Raw genomic sequence first — 20,167 nt, forward strand, 5'->3', positions numbered from 1 at the left:
ACGGGAAGCCCCGCCCGCGCTCAGGCGCCGCCCTCCTGGCGAGCCGCGGGCGACGGGCTGATGGCGGAGCCGGGCCCCGAGGAGGAGGAGCTGGCGCACGCCGAGGTGCTCGAGCTGTTCCAGGAGGGGCTGGCCCGCCTCGTGCAGGACCCGCTGCTGTGCGACCTCCCCGTGCAGGTGCCGCTCCCCCCCCGCCGGCCCGCCTCCCGCATTGTGCCGCGTCGCTGCAGCGCGGCCCCCGCTCTGGGGCGGTCACTGACCGGCCGCGAGCCGGACAGGAGCTGGGGGGCGTGTCCCGAGCCCGGGCGAGCTCCTCCCCCGCACGTGACTGCCGGGGTCAGCGCCCTGGAGCGTGGGGGTGGTTGGGTGCGGGCTGTGGGGTGCGCAGGGCCCTGGAAATTCGGGGGGGGGGAGGTGCAGAGCCCTGGAGAAAGGGGGGGTTGGGTTTCCGGCGTGGGGGGGCAGGGTCCTGGAGGAGCTCGGGGGTGCAGGTGGGTTCAGGGCATGGGCAGTCATGGGGGGCAGAGCCCTGGAGCATGCGTGGTGAAGGGGGGAGGAAGAGCCCTGGAAAAAGGGGGGTGGGAGGAAAAGCCCTGGAGGGGGGGATGAGGGGGCTGTGGAGGAGCTGGGGGTTGCGGGTTGGAGGCAGGGTGTGGGAGGGGCAGAGCCTTTGGGGGCGGGAGGGGGAGGCTGGCAAGAGGCAGAGCCCCAAAGCTGCAGGTGTCAGATGCTTTGAGTCACACCTCTCAGAGCACTAACAGGGCTGTGAGGAGCAAGGTGCACCTGGTGGTTCATCCGCCTTTCGCTTTCTGGACAGGTCACCGTGGAGGAGATCAATTCTCAGATTGCGCTGGAGTATGGCCAAGCCATGACTGTGCGGGTGTGCAAGGCGGATGAAGAAGTGATGCGTAAGTCCCTGACATGGTTCTCCCCCCATCCCCGGCGCCCTAGGCTGACTGTCGGGGTTGTGTTGGGAGTCTCTCTGTGTATGTCTACACTGCAGTAAAAAGGCCACAGCACTGAGTCTGAGTCCAGGTCAGTTGCTTCCGGCTTGCAGGGCTCAGGCTGTGGGGCTAAAAATTGCAGCATGGACATTCGGGCTCAAACTGGAGCGTGGGCTCTGAGACCCACCCTTCTTGTGCGTGGGTGCCTCCACAGATGCCCATACTATGGGTCTTTTATTGCAGAGTAGACATATCATCTAAGATCACACTGACGGCCTGCCTTAGTTCACTGGCCAGATCTTTGACCTAAAGAGAAAGGAGGGGCTAAAGGCAGGAGAAGTGGGTCTGCTCCCATGTGCTACTTCAGGGGTTGTGTAGGGCCTGCCCTTGCATACATGTATTTGTTATGTTAAATGACACACATACAGGGACCATGCTGAATGATCTCCCCTGCAAATCTCAGGCACAGCTTAGAGCTCTGGAGCATTGGTCAGTTAGAAGCAGGAGCCGGGGGGAGAGTGGTAGAGCTAGCTGGGGTAGTTGCTCGCAGTTAAGTGGCACTGGGCATGTGTGCAGCCTCCTACTGAAGCCAGGCTCAGGTGGAGTTGGATCTGGGGAGGACACTGAGACCAAAGTTCAGTTCCCACATCTTATCTTGCCACTTGATCTAGTGGTGCCTATTCCACCGCGTAGCTCACTCTGAGGTGAACTTCCCCAGCCAGTGTAGGGGTGGCATTGATGGGCTCTGGGGAGGAATTCCATGCTTGGTGAAAAAAGGCTATCTGCAGGGGCTGGGTTTTGAATGGAACCAGAAGGTTGAGGAGGAGTTCTAGGAAATTCAACATTTAAGTATTGAGCCGGCTAGTAAGCCAGTGCAGTGGGTGCTGTGTCTGAGGTTGGGGAAGCCCCTCCACATGGCACCCTACCATGGTGATATTGTGAAGGGCACTAGATTGGTAAACTCCTTGTCATGCAGGGCTTTGAATACTGCCAGCAGGGTATCAGAGTGCTGGAGCTTAATGCCTTCTCACCAGGCTCATCTCCTGAGTCAGACGCACAGGTTGCGGCCTAAAATGCTGTGATGCAATAAAGTAAGAAACTCCTGTGTGATAGTTGATAAAGCCAGGCAGACTCATCCCTACCTCACTTCTCACCAGCTGCCAAACTGGCTTTGTATCATACAGTTCCCAGCCCTGAGCCCATTCCCTGGGGTTACTGTGGCACAGGCTTTTGGATTGGAGCATTAAGGAAAGCCAGTCCTAGTGTTGCTCTTTATTCTCCACAAATAGCACAAAGCAACTCCGCTTAAAGTGCAGCTTCCAAGAGGTGAGGGTGGGGTATGGGAGCTGGAGCTCTGCCTCCCTCCAGAATGCATCTCTGGGGCCATTGCCAGGTGACAGTCTTTTCCCTTTTAGCTGTAGTAGTGGTACAGAATGCCAGTGTCCTGGACCTGAAGAAAGCCATCCAGCGATACGTGCAGCTGAAGCAGGAGCGGGAAGGGGGCATACAGCACATCAGCTGGTGAGTTGGGGGCTCCCCAGAGGAAAGGGGGTGTTGTGGGCAGTCTGATGAACCTTGATACTACCATTTCTCCTACAACAAGGGGAGCATAAAGCAGCCACCCACACAATCCTATTCATTTCCTTTTGTCTCTGAGGCGTGTAAATCCTGGCCTTCATTTGTGTAATCAAACCAAGAGACATAACTGCAGGTGGAGTCCGTTGTAAAGCACATGTGGGGCAGAAAGAGCATGAAGGCCCTAACTGCTCAGTCACTCCACTCTGGGCTGACCTGTGATAGCTGGGAACAGAGCGGTGGAAGGGCAGGCCACATACAGAGCTGTTTTGTCATCCTTATTTTCTGATCCTTTGTGGCTTGCTGCCCTCTGTTAAGTCACAGAATTTTGCTTTTACAGGACCTATGTATGGAGAACATATCACTTAACCTTTGCTGGAGAGAAAATGACAGATGACAAAAAGAAGCTGCGAGAGTAAGTTTCAGGATTTCTCTATCTTCACTGAGCCTGTTGGAACTAGGAGGAGGCCTGGTTTGATCGCTGTTGTCAGAGTGCATGTGTGTAAAACGTTTGTGTGTACAGGGGCTGGTCTTGTCCCTTTGATTCTGGTTAGATTTTCCAATGGAAAGCTTGAGAAGTGTGACTGCATTGCCTCATAGAGTGCTCCCAGGGTGTGTGTTATGTCAGTGAACTAGCTGTATGTCTCTTCCTGACCTGGGCTCAGGCATGTGTTTTCTCCCTGGGGGAATCTGTGACCAGTGAGATTGACCAACAGGCTCCTTAAAACTGTTTTTAGCTAACCACTGCAACAAAGCAATGAGAGAGAGGGAGATTTTCTAACAATAAACAGCCAACACACACATTGAGTCTCATCTAGTCTTACGGGTTTCAGAGTAGCAGCCATGTTAGTCTGTATCCACAAAAAGAACAGGAGGACTTGTAGCACCTTAGAGACTAACAAATTTATTAAAGCATAAGCTTTCGTGCGCTACAGCCCACTTCATCGGATGCATAGAATGGAACATATAGTAAGGAGAGAGAGAGATCTTATAAGCTTATGCTCTAATATATTTGTTAGTTGCTAAGGTGCCACAAGTACTCCTGTTCTTTTTATCTAGTCTTACGCTTTTCTATATGCTCAGTTAGACAGGCTTTCGTCTTCAGTTACAGGAACAAAACGGAAGCCACTTACATTCCTCTAGCTGGCCCAGAACCTCCTGTGTCTTTGGGTTTCCCATTCGGGTTCCCTCTTGTTCACAGTGTTCCCACAAAAGTGGGCTAGAGCCATTAAGGCTCCTTCTCTGGCTTGGTCTCAATGAACCTCAGTGGAAGCGATTTGGTGACTATTAGTAAGGGGTTCTCTTAGAAAGCCCTCTCTCCAGAGGTTGGTCAGCTCCGCTATCCAGGGTGAAAGATCCAGCCCCACTTATGATACACCACTGACCGATCTAGATCCAACATTTATAATTATTATTAAAGGGACACCCCCCCCCCAATGTCTCAGTACCTGTTTCTCACTCTCTGGGCTGCCCTCATAGTGTGCATGACTTCACGCTCTTGGGAGGGAGCTCAGCGGGGCGTGTGTATAACAGTACAATATGTTGACTTGATGTTTCGAAGTCCGCAAACCTTGTAGATCAACAGAGCAGCCATGAGTCCTTTCTCCTGGTGAAAAGCTATTTCCCTGATTCGCGGTTACCAAGAGTAGGTTCTGCATTCCCCAGGCTATTGCTGTTTCCAGAGCACCAACCACAGGTATGCATGGTGCTTCCCAGATAAATATGACACTTTGCCCTGAGGGGCTCAATTTAAATTAGCCTGACAACACCATAGATGCCCGCAGACCAAGGGAAAAAGAGGCAGGGGAAAGGGGGGTGTTATTCTTCCTCAGGGAGCAGTGTGCATGTGTGGTGGTCATGGGGCTGGGAGGGCAGAAATTAGCTGGGACCAGGGGGTAAGTCGGTCTTTTTTCCTGTTGTGGTTTAATGGGCAGTGAGGCATCCAGGATAAGATGAGGACAGGGAGCAGACCAAGGACAGAACCCTGGCACTGGGGAGAGGAGCCGTGCCACTGGTTGAGAGGCTGAAGGGAGAGGTAGGGTGGGAGTCATGATAACACAGGAAGAGGGAGTGAAGAGTGGAAGACAGGCTCCTGGCCCTGCTTAGTGGTATGTCACTTGGGACCTAAGTAAGAAGTTTACAAGCCATCCCAGCTTCCCATACATATACTCAGTAACATGAGAAGAAGAGAGCAGCGCCAGCACCTGCTGCATTCTCTAGCTATTACAGACATTCTGGCACTGGGCACACTGGAGCCAGTCAGATTGGACGAAGAAAATTGGCAACCTCCATCCACAGACTGAAGGGGAAAGTCTTGTCTCCTAAATACAGTGTAGAGATTTGTGGGTGCAAGAAATGCCTTTGCTACAAAAAACCAACCCTCCCGTGCACGCATGATTCTCATACTGTGGACAGGATGAGAGAGGAGGTGGTGAATGTGATAGATGTTAGTCATGTCACTTAATGCATTGAATGACTGCAGGTCCTGACTTACTGCAGTGATGGGGTGAGAAGTTGGATAAATGGAATAGAATTCTCTGGTCACATGACTATTTGGCGTCCTGCCAATAACACGGTGCCCACGTCTCTCCTTTAAAGCATGGACTCTACCAGGTGAGGAGGAGTCTGGGCTGGGGGCATATAAAAGTTTGTTCATGGACATATAACAGCATAAGTCTCTCTGCAGGTACGGCATCAGAAATCGGGATGAGGTCTGCTTTATAAAGAAGCTTCGAAAGTGACCTGTAAGGTACGTCTTAAAGCTTCATGCACGCATTCTGTAAGCCTATATCTTCATTAATCGAGGATCACAGTGCTCATGCTCATGGTGCCCAATGCTGCAACTCTCAGCTGCTGGAGCGCTCCAGAGTTGTTGCTGTGTTCCAGTCACTTTCAGCCACTTGTCCTACTACAATTCCAGGTCTCAGTCACGTAGGCTGGAGTGAGGCCAAGTAGGCAGATGCCTCATTGTTAGGCACTGCGGCTGTGACTGATATCAGTGGGGTTACCTCCCCCCAATAGTATTTTACAGCTAATAAATACAGCTCTCTGAAGGTTTCAGAGTAGCAGCCGTGTTAGTCTGTATTCGCAAAAAGGTGCCACAAGTCCTCCTTTTCTTTTTGCTTTCTGAAGGAGCACTTTAATTTATAGTGAACTATTAATTCAGTGCTTATATAAACCACATAGCAAGAACACAACTAAATCAACCTACACGTTGAAAGCAGTGGAAACAACTGGTTCATGTATTTAATAAATCACCTATTATCCTTGCAGTTCATGCGTTTGGTTAATGCTGATATGGTTAAAAAAAGAAGTTCTTGATGCATTTCCCAGATATCCTTAATTCTGAGCCACAAGATTATAGTAGAACAGCAGTTCTAGTTCAGCTGAGGTCAAGAGTCGCCTACTGTTTAAAACACACTTATTCTAAATACTCTAAAATCCACAGGGCGACTTGAATTGTTTAAAAGTTCTGTGCCTCATGGAGACTGGTGCATTCAGGGTAGGGTTAGTGGTCCAAATTTGGGGTCATTTGAGGAAAGGGTCCCCTCCCTAAATATCAGCGGTTCACAAAAATCATCTGATTCTTTCTTTTTTTGCCCATACTTGGGGCTCAGACTTGCTTCTTTATAAAGCAGACCTCATCCTGATTTTTGATGCTGTACTTGAATAGAGAATTATGCTGTTCTATGCCCAGGAACAAACATTTTTATATCACCCAAACTGGTGTTACCCCCCTGAGTGTTATCCCCTACCCATTTGGGGAATCAATATTGAAAAAATTACTGAGTAAAATACACTACTCCAGCATGGGTTGGCCCAAAGAGTAAAATGTGTAAGGGCAGCAATCCTAGGGCTCTTCTGAAACCCGAGAGTTTGCAGGCAGACTGTTGTCACAGTAACAGGGTGGCTCAAGGGGACATGCTGTGGTCATTGAACCTGAGTTGCACCCATGTAGTGAGAGTTTGAGCCCTTTCCTTGGCAGCTTTCAGAGAATGCATGTTGTGCACACTAGTTTCCCTCTACCTGCATTCTGCAGGGATCCTTTTGAAAGTTTGGCCCTGAGACCAAAATTTCTGGTTTAAGAGCAATATTATCAAGGGCTCTAAAATCCACAAGTGGACTTGGTTTTACTTTAGAAGTACTGTCAAGGAAATTAGCATTAATTAAATACAGGGCAGGTAAAAGTCTCTAGTAAGCAATAAGGATAATGAAATCCTGATCCATGCCCTCCACCCTCTTCCTGTACAATGGGACTGAGTGTGATCAAAGAAAAGCAAGAGACTGGGCCATTTAGTCAAGGGGATCCTGATACATAGCACACCTAACATGAGCTGCTGCTAACACTTTCAGATTCTTACAACTTGGGGGGGGGGCAGAGATAGGAAATATGGGGGGTGGGAGGTGGTGTCAGAGCAGAGGTAGGGGGGTTCAAGCTGGGGGCTCTACCCTTTTGCCAACCTTTGATTCTTAGGGCTGTGCTCTGGCACAGTACTGAGGGGCCAGCCTACCCTTGGACAGCAGCCTTTACTAGTGTCAGGACCCATCCCAAATGCTGTTTTTGAAAACCCTGTTTGATGACGAGAGCTTAGATCAAGAACTGGGATTCCAAAGATGTAATTATACTAATTTTTCTATGATCCCTTAATGAATAAGGGATTGTCCTCAGAGACTTTTGCTTTCTGGGTGCTCAGAAGCACTGACAGAATCATAAGGGAGGAAATTTGGCATCTTCTTGCAATTCTTCAGTCAACCAGAACCAATGGAGGCCACCGGGGCAGAGGCTGACTCTTTCAGACCTTGAAACCAAAGTCTAAACAGATCCAGAGCTCTAGCCTCAAGGGCTTCCTTAAGCAAAGGGCGTTGCAGACAAATCTTCCCGTACTTGTGGGCACTAGGAGCGACCTTCTGACAGATCAGATACCCAAAAGGCAAGTGGCCTTCTCCCAGACACTTCAGGTACTGTACATGATTGTCTGATACTGGGAATACAGCTGGGCAGTAAGCACACCTTTTAAACCCCAGCTTTCTTTGCTTTTTTGGTTCCACCATACCCCAGCACCAGAGAGACACCCTAACTACTCCCTAGGAGGGAACATTAAGTTTTTTGGAGGAAACTGGAGGAGTTCACAGCTGTCCAGGCATGCAGTTGGAAGGAACTGAGGTGGGGCGGGCATTCTGCCCCCTTCAGTACCTCGGGGATACTGAGGGGCAGGGCAGGGGTGCTAGTAAAGGCACACAAGGTGGCGCAGTACCTATAAGTGGGAATATGCAGTGCCACTTGAAGAACTAAACATTCTGTAAGGGCACAGTGCACCACTGGGCAACCTTAACTCTTTGTTAATGTAGTTAAAATGCTTTCAGCCACTATGAGTGCTTTCAACAATGTAACAAGGGTACTGTGTGTGCTTACTAAACAGTTCCGATGTCTGGCTGGCATTTAAACTGGGGTGGCCAAAATTGTCAGTCTTGGTTGATTAAAGTTAAGCACCTGAATCCATATTCCTGCATCTAATAAAGTGAACTGGTTTTCCGAATGCCAGAGGAAGCAGCAGCACTGCACCACCAAGCTGCTCATCTAGGTGCCTAACTTTAGTTATCAAGTTACAAAATTTTGTTTTGTTTACATGGTATTTTTTTCAAATGCCAAGCTCCTAGTAATTGATGTAGGAAATGTTGTGTCTGATACAGGATGCTTGATTGTCCTAAGGTAACTATAAAGAAAACACAGCAACATACACCACGCTGAGAGTGTCCAGCTGGTGCACAAGGTCGCTTGCCAGCCTGTGGGAATCGTGGCGGCAGTAGCAATGTCTTGATTTCTCACTCTTTTTGGTTACAGCTCCAGGTGCAGCATTCCCTCTGCTGGAAAAGGACTTAGTCCAGGCCATTACTGCAGCAGGACTAGCCTGCAGATTCAGCATCTTTCCAGAAGAGAAAGTTGTGGCATTTCAAAGCAGAGCAGATGCAGGAGGTGATGAAAATTCTTGTATAGGTTAGTGTTTGAATGTGGTGGTTGCTTTTGCTGTGCCCTAGCTATGAAGGGCAAATGGTGCACACTGATGCTTTTCGGAGCCCTCTGAAGTTCTGTCTGTCAGAACTTGATGCCACCATTGGTACAACCAGAAATAAAGGACTCAGACTAATAATTTATGCAGCTGTCTTGACCAGACTTTGGTCATGAAGCAATCCAGACCACAGAGAGGCAGAATTGAGCCTGAGCTACTGCAAGCTTAAAAAAATGGTAAAAGTGTGGAGCATTGCCTCTAAGAAGCCATAAATGGAGGCTTGAGGCCTTGAGCCCAGGAGATGGGAATCAGACCAACAGCAGCTAGAGAGCGTGCACACAGTCAGAGGACTGGCCTGTATGGAAAACCATGGCATTTGTTGCTTTTGTGCTGCCCTACCTCCAGGAGCTTGCTCCCTTGGTGAGACAGGAAGGATGTGATGGCCTTGGAACAAGGAACTGGCATCTATAAAACAAGATGACAGCAGCTCCATGTTGCAGAACACCAGCCTGTGTGTGTTTAAATAAATGTAATAAAAATGGTGTGATGGGTTTGAAGGAGGAGTGGAAGGTGTACAGGATCAGGGCCTATACTAGTCAATATTCATCCTGTTCCTATAGCTACTGAATCACTACCCAGTCAACCGAGAATTTAAACATTTTGGAAGAATTCTCTGTGAAGGTTCCCACACAGCTGTGCCACCTTGCTAGAAAACCTCTAAAGTCCAAGATATCTCTGGTAGCATTCTGAAGCGTTTCCAGTTCCACACACAGAGCCAGTTAGAATTGCAGGGGTTCAGTGTGCAGGTGTCATGGTGTAGGGAGGAGGGTTTTAGGTTTATTAGGAACTGGGGAATCTTTTGAGGAAAGGAGGAGCCTATACAGGAAGGCTGGGCTCCACCTAAATGGAATCAGACTGCTGGTATGTAAAATTAAAAAGGTTGGAGAGGAGGAGTTAAACTAAGGGCTGGGGGATAGCCAACAGGTTCAGAGAGAGACATCCCTTAGGGGAGGAACTGTTAACAAGGATGCTCTATAGCAGTGCTCCCCAAACTTTTCAGAGTCATATCGCCTCTTACCTCTGTTCCCTGGGCATGGGGGTTGGCCTGGGCCCCAGCTATGTCCCCCAAATAGTCATCCAAGCCCCACAGTTTGGGAACCTCTGCTCTATAGCCTAGTAAAGAGGAGAGGACAGAATGTACAGATAGGAACGAAAGAGAAACAGGAAATTAAAAAGGGACCTATTTGGTCTCAAGAGTCCTAAAGCTCTTTTAATCAGTTGTGTCAACCTAACAAAAAAATAGAAATGCCCATGGCTGGTGATGGGACACAAGATGGGGAAGGCTCTGAGTTACCACAGAGAATTCTTTCCCAAGTCTCTGGCTGGTGAGTCTTGCCCACATACTCAGTGTTTAACTGATTGCCATATTTGGGGTCAGGAAGAATTTTTTTCTCTGGGTCAGATTGGCAGAGATCCTGGGTTTTGTACTACAAGCAAGTCAAGCAGGTGGATTCAGGGCAGTTAAGGTGAAGGGAGCAAATAGGCATGGTTCACTACAAGTACAAGTGAGTCTAGCAAGAAGCAGCTCATGATACTTATCACACTGATTTCACATAAAGAGCCATTACTAGGCTCTTTATGACTTGTTCCACTGCCACAAAGGCTCAAGGGCTTAGCCTACAAAATGGTGAGCATGTACACGGCTATAGAGAATTCATTATGGCAACTGCTACGAAACAATAAAGTAGAATCATCCTGCTGGGACTGTGAAACCCTAAGACATGGAACCTAATGCTGCAGACAAAGGGAAAGGACGTGGCCAGTAGGTGCCGGAGACAAAGTGCTTAGGATAAAGCAAACAAATATAGCCATAGACTGTGCAGAATAGTTAACAGTAGCTAAAACGCTACCTTTCTATTTAATCACCACCTTAGCAGTAGTAAACAAATCTGGTTAAAAATGTAGTATTAAAGTAGTGTAATAAAAATATGGCAGCAGAAAAGGTTCAATAAATTGAACAAGGCACAATTGTTCTGTTTTCAGAAAATGTGCAAGTCTTCTGAGATAAGGCAAAATAGGTCTGCCAAGGGCTGACAAGACAGTTTAAATTAACCATGGTCAGGGTTAGATGTGTCACGGGATGAGGAGGTGTTGTCCATGTGGAACTGGCCCAGCAGCTGCAAAGACAATCCAACTCCAGGACCTGCTTGAGAAGCCAGTCTTCGCCTTTCAGTGGAGCTGTGCGTCTAGATCATATTTCTCACAGAACTTGTCTGTGAATGGAATACATGTGAGGAACTCACACCATTCACACTTGATCGGATAGAAATAGAACAGAATCACGAGTCCTGAGAAGAGTCCAATGAAGATGAGCTGGAACACTATAATCTGGCATCGCTTCCGATATAAATCAAATTTCCCAAAGCTAATGTAGGGCAGGAAGGCAAAGGACAAGAAGAGGCCACTGATGAATCCTGAAATGTGGGCAAAGTTATCAATCCAAGGCAGGAGGCCAAAGGCAAAGAGGAAGAGCACCACAGCCAACAGCTTGAAGAAGGCCCTCCATGGCCGTGCCAGGATCTGCCAGCTCTGGAAGAGTTCCACAAAGAGACAGGCCAGGATTCCAAACTGGGATCCTGCGGGGCCCACCTGCAGGAGGAGGACGACACAGGTTACAGAGAGTGAGACCAAACCAACCCAGCTAATGATTGCTCCTGCCAGGTCTCAGCTTCACAGAGGTGTGTCTCTTGCTATCAGCCACTGGAATGCTCCATGTCAGTGACTCTGAGGAGCTGCCTCATTCTGAGTCAACAGCTAACAGGGGAGCCATTTTCTACTGGGGGGGGAGGGAGGGGGAGAGTATCTGCATCAGGTCTTCTGCCAGTTTGATTCAGCCTTCACTCCTTGTAGGGCAGCATTCAAGCAACAAGCATGCTATACAGCCCAAGCTAGATACCAGTATCCAGGGGTGAGGAATACAAGGTATCCTCTAGGCCAGTGATACTCAGGCCTCAGTGGTTCAGGAGCCAAAGTAGCTATCAACATTACCCAAAAGAGCCACAGTGGTGTGAATTCATTGTTTCATTTATTATAGTGCTATATATTCTCACAGCAGAATGACTGACCACGTATATTATCATCAACTATAGTTGGTTAATAATATAGTAAAACAGCCTGATGGTGTGATTTTAATTATTAATCAATCTAAGTTATTAACCAGTGTTTTAATGTCGTGTGCTCCAAAGAGGCCTCAGGAGACATATTAAAGAAACACTTGCTGCTCGCGAGCCTCAGTCTGAGTATCACTGCTCTAGGCTCTACCATTCTTCCAAAATGCATCAGGACATCAGCTGGGAGCATGAGAGGACTTTGGCTGCTGGATACAGTGGGGTCTTAGAGGATGGGAGCAGGGAGAAGGTGTGAGGTGAGAGAGATGGAGGAAGGTGTGGGATAATATTGTATGTGCTTCTCCTGCCATGACAGTCTGTTTTAGTTGTTTGCCCCTTTTTCCCTGCCATGGGAACACTCAGCCTTTTAAGATCAGGGCCTGCCCATAGCCAGCAGCCTAAAGGCAGTGACCATTTGTGGAAGAGTGCAGGCATATTGCTCCTACCTGCAGTACAAACATGCTCAAGATCATTTTCAGGGGTAAAGAGTGGGCCATGCCTGGCTGGGGAGGCCTGGTGGCAGTAGCAACTCCCATTGCTGGGATTCTGTTTAAGGCCAGTTCTACACTACGTCACTCAAGGGTATGAAAAATCCACAGCCCTGAGGGACCTAGTTATACCAACCTAACCCCCAGTGTAGACAGCGCCGTGTCACCGGGAGATTCTCCCATCAACAAAGCTACTGCCTCTCAGGGACATGGAGAAGCTCTCCTGTCGGCACAGAAGTATCTTCATTTAAGCGCTACAGCAGTGGTGCAACAGCTCTTGGACATTAGCTGTGGAGCTCTCAGTCTCTGCTCTGTCAGGGGCCTGAGCCCCTGCACTAGGGTAACTCAAGATGGGCCCCCTGTCATGCTGGGCCATCTCACTGCCTCCTCAGGACTGTGGGCAGGGCCTGGCCTCACTCCTGTTTCTCGGGGCCATGTCCTGAAAGGGCAAGACCCTCAGAGGGTCCGGAGCGCTCTGGGGATTTTACTGCTCAGCAACTGGACCAGCTGGTCAGTGGCCAGTAGTGCAGCCCTCTGCCTCACAGGCCAGGGAGATGCAGAGATGGCCCATGACAAAAGTGGCAGTGGAGACTGAAATGCCAGGAGCTGTCATCCAGCTCCTTATCCAAGTGGTGTCCACAAAGGAGGAGTTGGGCCACTCTGGGGTCCCCAGTCTGGGCTGTGGCTACAGAAGGTAACTGGAGGTGGGTGTGTTAGGGCTGGGTGATGTAGGATTCAGTGCTCCCAGCAGGTAACTGGGCCTGCTCGCCTGCCAGAGACCTACCTCTGCTCTGTAGGGCAGGAATATTGCACTGGCCAGGTTCCCCGTGATGCCGCTGAGCAGGTAGATGATGGAGATGCGATGCCAGCCTGCCAGCTTTTCCAGGTCTCGCAGGATGGTCATCTGGAAACAGACTGAAACCAGGCAGTGCAGGATCCTACCAAATCAGGAGAACACCAGAGCTGAAGCAGCAGCTACTAAGGTCGTGTGCAGTCCTGCTCTGTAATCCCTGCCCCAGGCTCACCCATGGCCTCTGGCTTGCCTCCCACATGCACTTCAGTCCATGGCCCCAGAGAGCACTGGGGCCAAGAACATGAAATATTTGTAACTTATTTGAGGTGCAGAGGAGACTGGCCCCCTGCTGAGCACTGCCTGTAACACACCCAAGCAGGGATAACCACTCCCCACCTCTTGCAGGGAGCCAATGAGCACCATGCCCAGGTATCCCACACACACAGACACTCCGCCCTCGCCATGACAGTGGCAGACACTGGTTTGTTTTTGCAGTGAGACTTACCCAGCGTGGAGGAAGAGGGAGAGCCAGAGGCGGTAGAACTGGTCAGGAATCTCTGGGTTTAGGAAGGGCAGGAGGCCACAGACATCATCCATGCAGTGCACCTAATAGAGAGCAAGGTCAGCTGGAAGCCTGGAGGGTCTATGTCAGGCTAGAGTATGCTGCCCCCTTCTGCCACACAAAGGTATTGCTCTGCCTGTCTCATTGTAATGTGCCGAGTGCCACAGAATCTAGGCAACTCTGCACCTGCGTGACTGCCCCCTACAGGAAGATATGCATCTTCCCCCTGCTCACATGGGGGAGCCCACTCACCTGACTTCCTGTCAGTAGGGGAGCCTCCATACGGGTATTGGTGCTCTGTGCACCTGCCCTGAGTTACTCCCTGCAACTCTCCAGTTACCCTCCTCCGCCCACAGAGCAGGGAAGTCATATTCTCCCCTCTTCATGGAGAGGAAGTAAAAAGACCACAAAGCACATCATGAGCAGAACTAGAACCAGAGTTCTGGTACCTCAGTTCCCACCCCCATCCCCACACTCATTCCTGAATCCCTGCAGGGCTAGGGGGCTGCCTGGAGCACAAATCCTGCACTGGTCTCCAGAGAGGGAAGAGTTGCCTTTTCTAACCTGTTTGTGGCTCAGAGCCGGGCCTAACCACCCACCCCCATTTGAATAAAGGCAGGAGAGCTCTGCGGGCAGTGCCGCCTCACATGGGGCCCGCTGTGGGGCACAGCAAGGGGCTCCCAAGCGAAGGGAAGGAAAGATGCAAAATCTTGCCCAAATCTCACCACGCCACTTGGAGGAGACGGGGGAGAAGGAAAGAGAAGAGTGAGGGGAGGGAGGAGAGAGTGGCCATGAGAACCTGCCCTGCAGCCTTGGCCGTACCTGGGAGCAGAGCGTTGCCTCCTCATGGAAATAGCCCCGCATGAAATCACAATACTCTCGGGATGTTATTTCACACCTGGGGAGGGAAACAGCAAGATTCATTTGTGCTATTAATAGCACCTGCTGCCCTCTTGGAGCCAGTCATGCTCTGCAGGCTTCAGACCCCCTTATACCCTGAGTCCAGGCCCCAAAATTGGCACCACACTGTACAGGATTCAGAGATGTGCTTCCCCACCATTGCTGTAGCCTCTCCCTGCCAGGGGCATTTGTGCCATCCTTTCTGCTGCCATTGTGTGTGGTGATGTCCCCATTAGAGCCAGGGAACCACTCTGAACAATCCACCCAGCAAACGGAGCCCTCACCAATATCCTCCCAAAACGCACCTTGAGTCACCTTTGGCACCTCAGTAAATCCCGGCTCAAAGTCACTACCATGTCTCACCCAGCAAGGGGTCACCGCCCAACAGCCTAATGCCCTGGGTAGTCCTGAGGAAGCACAGGAGCTGGCTTGTGCTGCCCTTCCCCTTTCTGTCTAGGACCCTTGCCTGTAAACCCTTTTTGTGCAGAGACCAGGTCTTCCCTTCTTTCTGGGAGGTGCTCATCATGCTTCAGGGCACTCCTGGGCTTAATGTACCCTGAACATCAGCCTCCAGTCTAGCTGCACAGCTCTAGCATAGACACAATTTACACTTGTGCAAATCCCATCAAATGTGTGAATCATGTCTATATTAGTAGTTGCACTACTACACCAACAGCTATGCAGCCCGTGTAGACAAGGCTGTACAAGAAGGCATTGATTTCTATTGGGATTTTGTTCCATGAGTCAGATTGGAACCAAGAACTAAGGATCTCCCTGAAGGAATAATAACCCTAGTCCATTGATTTCCTAGCTAAAGGAGTGGCAGACAGTGAGTCTGCCACAATCTTGAGGGTCTCTAAATCTAAGTACTACAGCATCCATTGCAGGACTTTCTTACACTGTGAGAAACTTGAGGCAGGGACTGTGTCTGCCTCTATATGTGTACAGTGCCTAACACACGGATCCTGATCAGTTCTCTGGGCACCACCACCATGTGATTATGCTGGAAGGTGCTAATGGCTGCTAACAAATTGGTCTATAGAAAAATCACAGAAGGAGCAATTAAATAACCCTTTATGTAGTGATAACTGGAAACAAGAAGCTACAGCCCAAGGACACAATTAAGCAATGTGGTCTCAGAGTTTCCCTAGCAGTGATTGCAAATACAGGGGCTGAGGGATTGATTGGTTGCAGCTGTGTGTTCCTGCGCAAAAGGAGAAAGCCAGAAAAACTAGTGTAGCCCTGAAAGAGATCACAGACAGCTTCTCAGGGCACAGGACTCACTGGAGAGGCAGACTTTCAACTTGTGAGCAAGGAACTTTTGTTATTTGTTCCTCCCATGTTCCAGGGAACAGGACTCTGTGTCTATTCTTTGTAAATAAACAGGATCGCACGAAAGAAATACCTGACTCTTATAATCAATTTCCCCTCCTAATGGAACAACCCCACAAGACCCCAATTATTGGCTATCCATATTGGCCAAAGGGGCACCTGTATAAAGAGCAAGAAGTTCCTCTTGCTGAAAGCCAGCCAGACCACCACACTCATGGTTTGCAGCACTGATTGATTCCCTGTCCATTATTATCTAACCTCTACTGACAGCTCCTCGCCCTACCTGAGGATCTGGCCAGCCAGGGTATCTGGGACTATAGCAGCTGCTAATCATTCCTCCTGCCAGGAAGGACAGGCACCCGGACTGACTGTGACCCTGTCATTACATATGAGCCAATCCCAGGAGCATGTCTCCCCTCCTGCTTAAGAGACCCCCAGCACAGGGCTCTCCCATCACTGTAACTTGCCCCTCTCTGGTCTGCCCGCTTCTCCCTGCTCCCCCCATCCCTCCAAAATGCCTTCCCTGTCCCCCTGGCCACATCAGCACCTGTTACTTACCACATCAAATTCAAGCACCCAGCCCTCACTATAGAACCTGCCATCTCTGCTCTTTTTCCCCAGCTCCCCTCCCAACACGCTTTCCTTTCTGCTCCTCGTACACTCTGCTTTGTACGCTGGCTCGTGCTGCTCCTGCGTCTGGCACAGCCTCCCTAACGTCACTACCAAGTGCCTTCCATCCTCCGTCAGATCTCTCCATAACTCTGTCATGCTCCAGGAGCTCTCCCTCCCGCCTCACTGTAATCCCCACAGCTTCCTCCACTCAGCCACTGCCAGAGTCTAGCTTTGGCCTGTCAGCTACCCAGGGCAAGGGACACACCTTAACCTATGTGTACAAAGACCACCTCCATTTCCAGCATGACAAAATGAGAGGCCCATTCAGTCTACACTGCACTCAGCAGGGGATGGCAGGCTGCTGGACCACCCCAAAGCACTACCAGATCATCAGATGGGCAAGGAAAACATTTATTCCCCTCAACGAGGAACAAACATGAGGGCTCCAGATCTGAAGAACAGGTCAGTCCATTCTTAGTGTTCTGCAGTGTCAAAAAGGTGGCTCAGCAACCAATGCTCTAGACCCTTGCACACATTCTGTGCTGGCCAGAAGCTGCTGCCAGGGGTGGGAAATGCAGAGGGTGAGGGGGGCTACGAAGCATGCTGTCCCCTGGCCCTCTCTGCTGGAGCCTCTGGCTTCTACCTTTCTGCTCCTCCCCATTCCACACAAGGCAGGGCCTGGCTCTCTAGATGCACAAGCCTGAGTTGGTTCCGTTTCTGTCTGATTTCCCTTTCACAGTAGTGCCCTGGGCCGCACATAGCCAGAGAGACACTACCCTCTGTGGAGAAGGACAAGTCCCCCGTACCTACATGCAAATCGCACGAAGCCTCTGCAAATGCACTGCATGCCTCATCCTATTTGCAGCCCTCTGCAGATGGGCAGGTGGCCTCCATTACCTTCCTTTGGTCCCAATACAGCAGGGCCTGCCTGTGATCACGCAGTCCATATGAAGGTGGTTGGTATAATTCCCAGCGCTGTTTTTGGTGCAGATCTGGATAACAATAACAAATGGAATGAGATGGATGTGGAAACCTTTCCGCCACCTGACATGTGGGGAGGGTGCTGTGGCCATACTCTGAGCCACCTGTGACCAGGTTCTGGGAGGGGACGGGGCTGGTGCTGTGGCCACGTTCTACCTCCATCTGATTTTGCAAGGGAGCGGTTAATGGGGATACACCCAGGTTTGCAACAGAACAACCTGATCATACATAGCTTTTTAGCTGCCAGTTGGGTGGCCCAGCCAGCCCTCTCCCCAAGATGGGCTCCACAAGCACAGGAGCAAAATCCTAGCAGCCCATGCAGGCTCCTCCCAGTTACAACAGTTCCCTTGGCTTCTGACTGGGAGAAGCAGCCTTAACAGTCAGCCCTCAGGAGAGCACTCAGCAGGCTGGCCTAGTGCAGTGAATCCAGGCCTGTCTATCCTGGCCTGGCTGCTTTTCCCCTCCCAAATACCACAGTCAGATCAAAGGTTCAAAATCTCAGCTGACTGGAGTCACTGTTCAAAGATCCAAAGGCCTGGCCGAGCTATGCTCGGGGCTCCCCCACACTAGTGGTAGCTGTGGGCAAAGTCAGTCCCCAAAGCAGCCTGGGCCCCGCACAGCCCTTGCCCAGCTCTTCCCTTTCTGTGTCTCCTGGCTCTCTGAAAGAGGAAGCATCTCCTGGGGCTGCCCCTGATCCTTCACCCTCCCCCTGCACACAGCACTGATTTCTGTCTGAGGGCCTGGAATTCCCACTGACTGGTCAGTAGAGGATGTGCAAAGCATCTTTATGGTGATGAAGTGAACGAGCCCATCTCTAGCGCCTCTGTTCCTTGGGCAGCTGTGAGGCTGGTGTGCTTGGCACAGTCTCTGCCAACCCTGGCCTGCAACTCCCTGCCCCCCATCGTGATTCTAGCAATGCTCACCGGCCATTTGGTGATGTCATCAGGCCATTCATGGGGATCCATCGATGCTGGCTGCTCACAAACCCTGAGGCAACAAAATCCAACAGATCAGCTGGACAAACCAGGCAGCAGCAGACAGGCGCAGGCCGGGGAGGAGAACCCCCACTGCCAGGAGCTACAGCACCATGCTCCTGCCGCAATCCCCAGGGTTTCCTCCAAGCTCATGTGCAATGTCTGTAGGGCTGAGGACAGGTTAGGCTGAGTCAGGGATCGCTCAAGGTCAGATTGTCCAAGCTGCCATTGGCAGTGTTGTGCCACAGGAACCGAGGCCTCCGTATTGAGAGCACTTTTCATGGTGCTGTGATGCTGACTGAAATGCAGTCACTTGAAGGGGAACACCTCGACTTCCTGGTGCATTAGCTGATTCTACCAGCATCTGGGCCACTTGCTGAGCAGCAAGCTGGCTGGCCAGCTACCTGACAGAGCACCCCAACTCTGCCCTGTCTGCCAGCTCTCAGACTCCTCTCCACGCAGGGCCAGCCCCACACCCAGCTACCAGCAATCCCCCAATGCACATTTCCCCCCTGCACAGGGAGTCCCAGGGAGATTCTCAGGAGTCTGGATGCTCCAGGGAAATACATGGCTCCAACAGAGGGCAGGGTGGAGCCACAGGAAGGGAAGCGACAGGCCAGCCAGGGTGGCTCCCATGGATTGTGGGCTTCTGTGGTATTTGCCATAGTCACAGAGCTGCATGCAGGTGGGGCCTGTGCTGCCAGCTCAGCAGGAAGCAGCTAGGAAGGCAGGGAGACTGCAGAGTAGGGAGCAGGGGATGGCATGCAGGGCAGAGCAGGTGCAGTGCGGGATGGGATGGCTCAAGCAGGGTGAATTCCAGCAGTTCTGAGCCAGGCACACAGGAGCTCCCTGCCTGGATGCTGCTGGGGGCTCAGGGAGAACATCAAGCACAGGCTACAGGCAAAAAGAACAGGAGTACTTGTGGCACCTTAGAGACTAACAAATTTATTTGAGCATAAGCTTTCGTGAGCTACAGCTCACTTCATCGGATGCATTCAGGCTACAAGCGGACAGCAATGCCCATGGGGAGGGGGAGCAGAAATTAGACCAAGTATCCAATTGGTCTCTAAGAAGCACCACCCTTCCCCACAGCCCCCACGCTGTGCCCCATTCCCTGCCCCGTGACACTCCACATCCCCTTCCCCACCTCTACCCAGTGACACCCTGTGCCCGCTTCCTCTACCCAGTGACCCTGTGCCCCCACCTGTGTCCAGCACAGTTTGCCCCATGGTATATGAATGCATCAGAACCTCTCTCAGCTCCCATATTGGGGTAAGCATCTAATCATGCTCCTTCCACCAATCAAGGCCCAGAGCAGTCTCCTTTTCCAGCTGTGGATCCACTCCCCTTGCCTGGCCCATTCTCCAAACAGCCTCTACTTCCTTAAGAAGCCCCAGGATAATGAGCAGTCCCACCCCACTCCGCACAATGACTCCTCTGACTTGTTGCACAGACACGGCAGCCCCTGACGGTCACCAGGCGGAGAGAGGCTGAGCTAGCCCTGAGCCAGGCAGTGCCTACCTGGGATCCTGGTGACAAACAGATCCAAACTGTCTCTTGCCTCCTGCCAGTGTTGGCGTGCTGGGGTGGTGGGGCCATTTCACCCACACGGCCAGGGTGGACTGTGCAGGAGAGAGCAGAGGAGGCACGACTGAGCACCACAGGGTCCAGGAGCTCTAGGAGGCAGAGGCATTCACAGAAACAATCTGGGGGTGGGGTCGGGTGGGGTCACAGTGACTGAGCAGGGAGCTGGGGGATCAGAATGAGATGGGGTCACACACGCTGAGTATGGAGACTTTTGGCAACCGGCCTACAAACTTAGCCTGATTGT

The 20,167-nt window shown here is 51.0% G+C and overlaps 2 protein-coding genes across 4 annotated transcripts in view; one reads left to right on the forward strand and one right to left on the reverse strand.

Annotated features, from left to right (window-relative positions):
* Positions 1-45: 45 nt before the first annotated feature.
* On the forward strand, positions 46-8,672 carry SNRNP25 (small nuclear ribonucleoprotein U11/U12 subunit 25). Of its 3 annotated transcripts, none has more exons than XR_005227170.2 (6): positions 46-177; positions 818-908; positions 2,360-2,465; positions 2,860-2,934; positions 5,002-5,132; positions 5,206-5,268. XR_005227170.2 is itself a non-coding variant. In XM_037911426.2 (6 exons), exons 1-5 carry the CDS (start codon positions 61-63, stop codon positions 5,258-5,260), a joined length of 444 nt encoding a protein of 147 aa, XP_037767354.1. In that variant the 5' UTR covers positions 46-60; the 3' UTR covers positions 5,261-5,268; positions 8,362-8,672. The 3 variants fall into 3 exon arrangements, 2 of the variants coding, with proteins under 2 accessions (XP_037767354.1, XP_037767353.1); XM_037911426.2 differs by lacking the exon at positions 5,002-5,132 and adding an exon at positions 8,362-8,672; XM_037911425.2 differs by lacking the exons at positions 5,002-5,132; positions 5,206-5,268 and adding an exon at positions 8,362-8,672.
* Positions 8,673-10,403: 1,731 nt separating this feature from the next.
* The window catches only part of RHBDF1 (rhomboid 5 homolog 1), a 112,369-nt gene continuing 102,605 nt past the window's right edge, over positions 10,404-20,167 (reverse strand). The window contains exons 12-18 of the mRNA XM_037911424.2: positions 19,858-19,958; positions 18,286-18,349; positions 17,279-17,373; positions 14,360-14,435; positions 13,481-13,581; positions 12,967-13,120; positions 10,404-11,176 (exon numbers count right to left, since the gene is read on the reverse strand). Coding sequence (XP_037767352.1) covers positions 10,757-11,176; positions 12,967-13,120; positions 13,481-13,581; positions 14,360-14,435; positions 17,279-17,373; positions 18,286-18,349; positions 19,858-19,958 — 1,011 coding nt within the window. The 3' untranslated portion in view covers positions 10,404-10,756. The remainder of the gene's footprint in view (positions 11,177-12,966; positions 13,121-13,480; positions 13,582-14,359; positions 14,436-17,278; positions 17,374-18,285; positions 18,350-19,857; positions 19,959-20,167) is intronic.

This window comes from Chelonia mydas, chromosome 10 (assembly GCF_015237465.2).
Source record: "Chelonia mydas isolate rCheMyd1 chromosome 10, rCheMyd1.pri.v2, whole genome shotgun sequence".
In the NCBI taxonomy this organism is placed as follows: domain Eukaryota; kingdom Metazoa; phylum Chordata; order Testudines; family Cheloniidae; genus Chelonia; species Chelonia mydas.

What these genes read in the sequence shown, in the direction of transcription:
- SNRNP25 (XM_037911425.2), top strand. Translation starts at nt 61, where the DNA reads ATGGCGGAGCCGGGCCCCGAGGAGGAGGAGCTGGCGCACGCCGAGGTG. An exon ending in TGTGCGACCTCCCCGTGCAG is followed by an intron (nt 178 to 817) that starts GTGCCGCTCCCC and finishes CTTTCTGGACAG; the next exon opens with GTCACCGTGGAGGAGATCAA. An exon ending in GGCGGATGAAGAAGTGATGC is followed by an intron (nt 909 to 2,359) that starts GTAAGTCCCTGA and finishes TTTCCCTTTTAG; the next exon opens with CTGTAGTAGTGGTACAGAAT.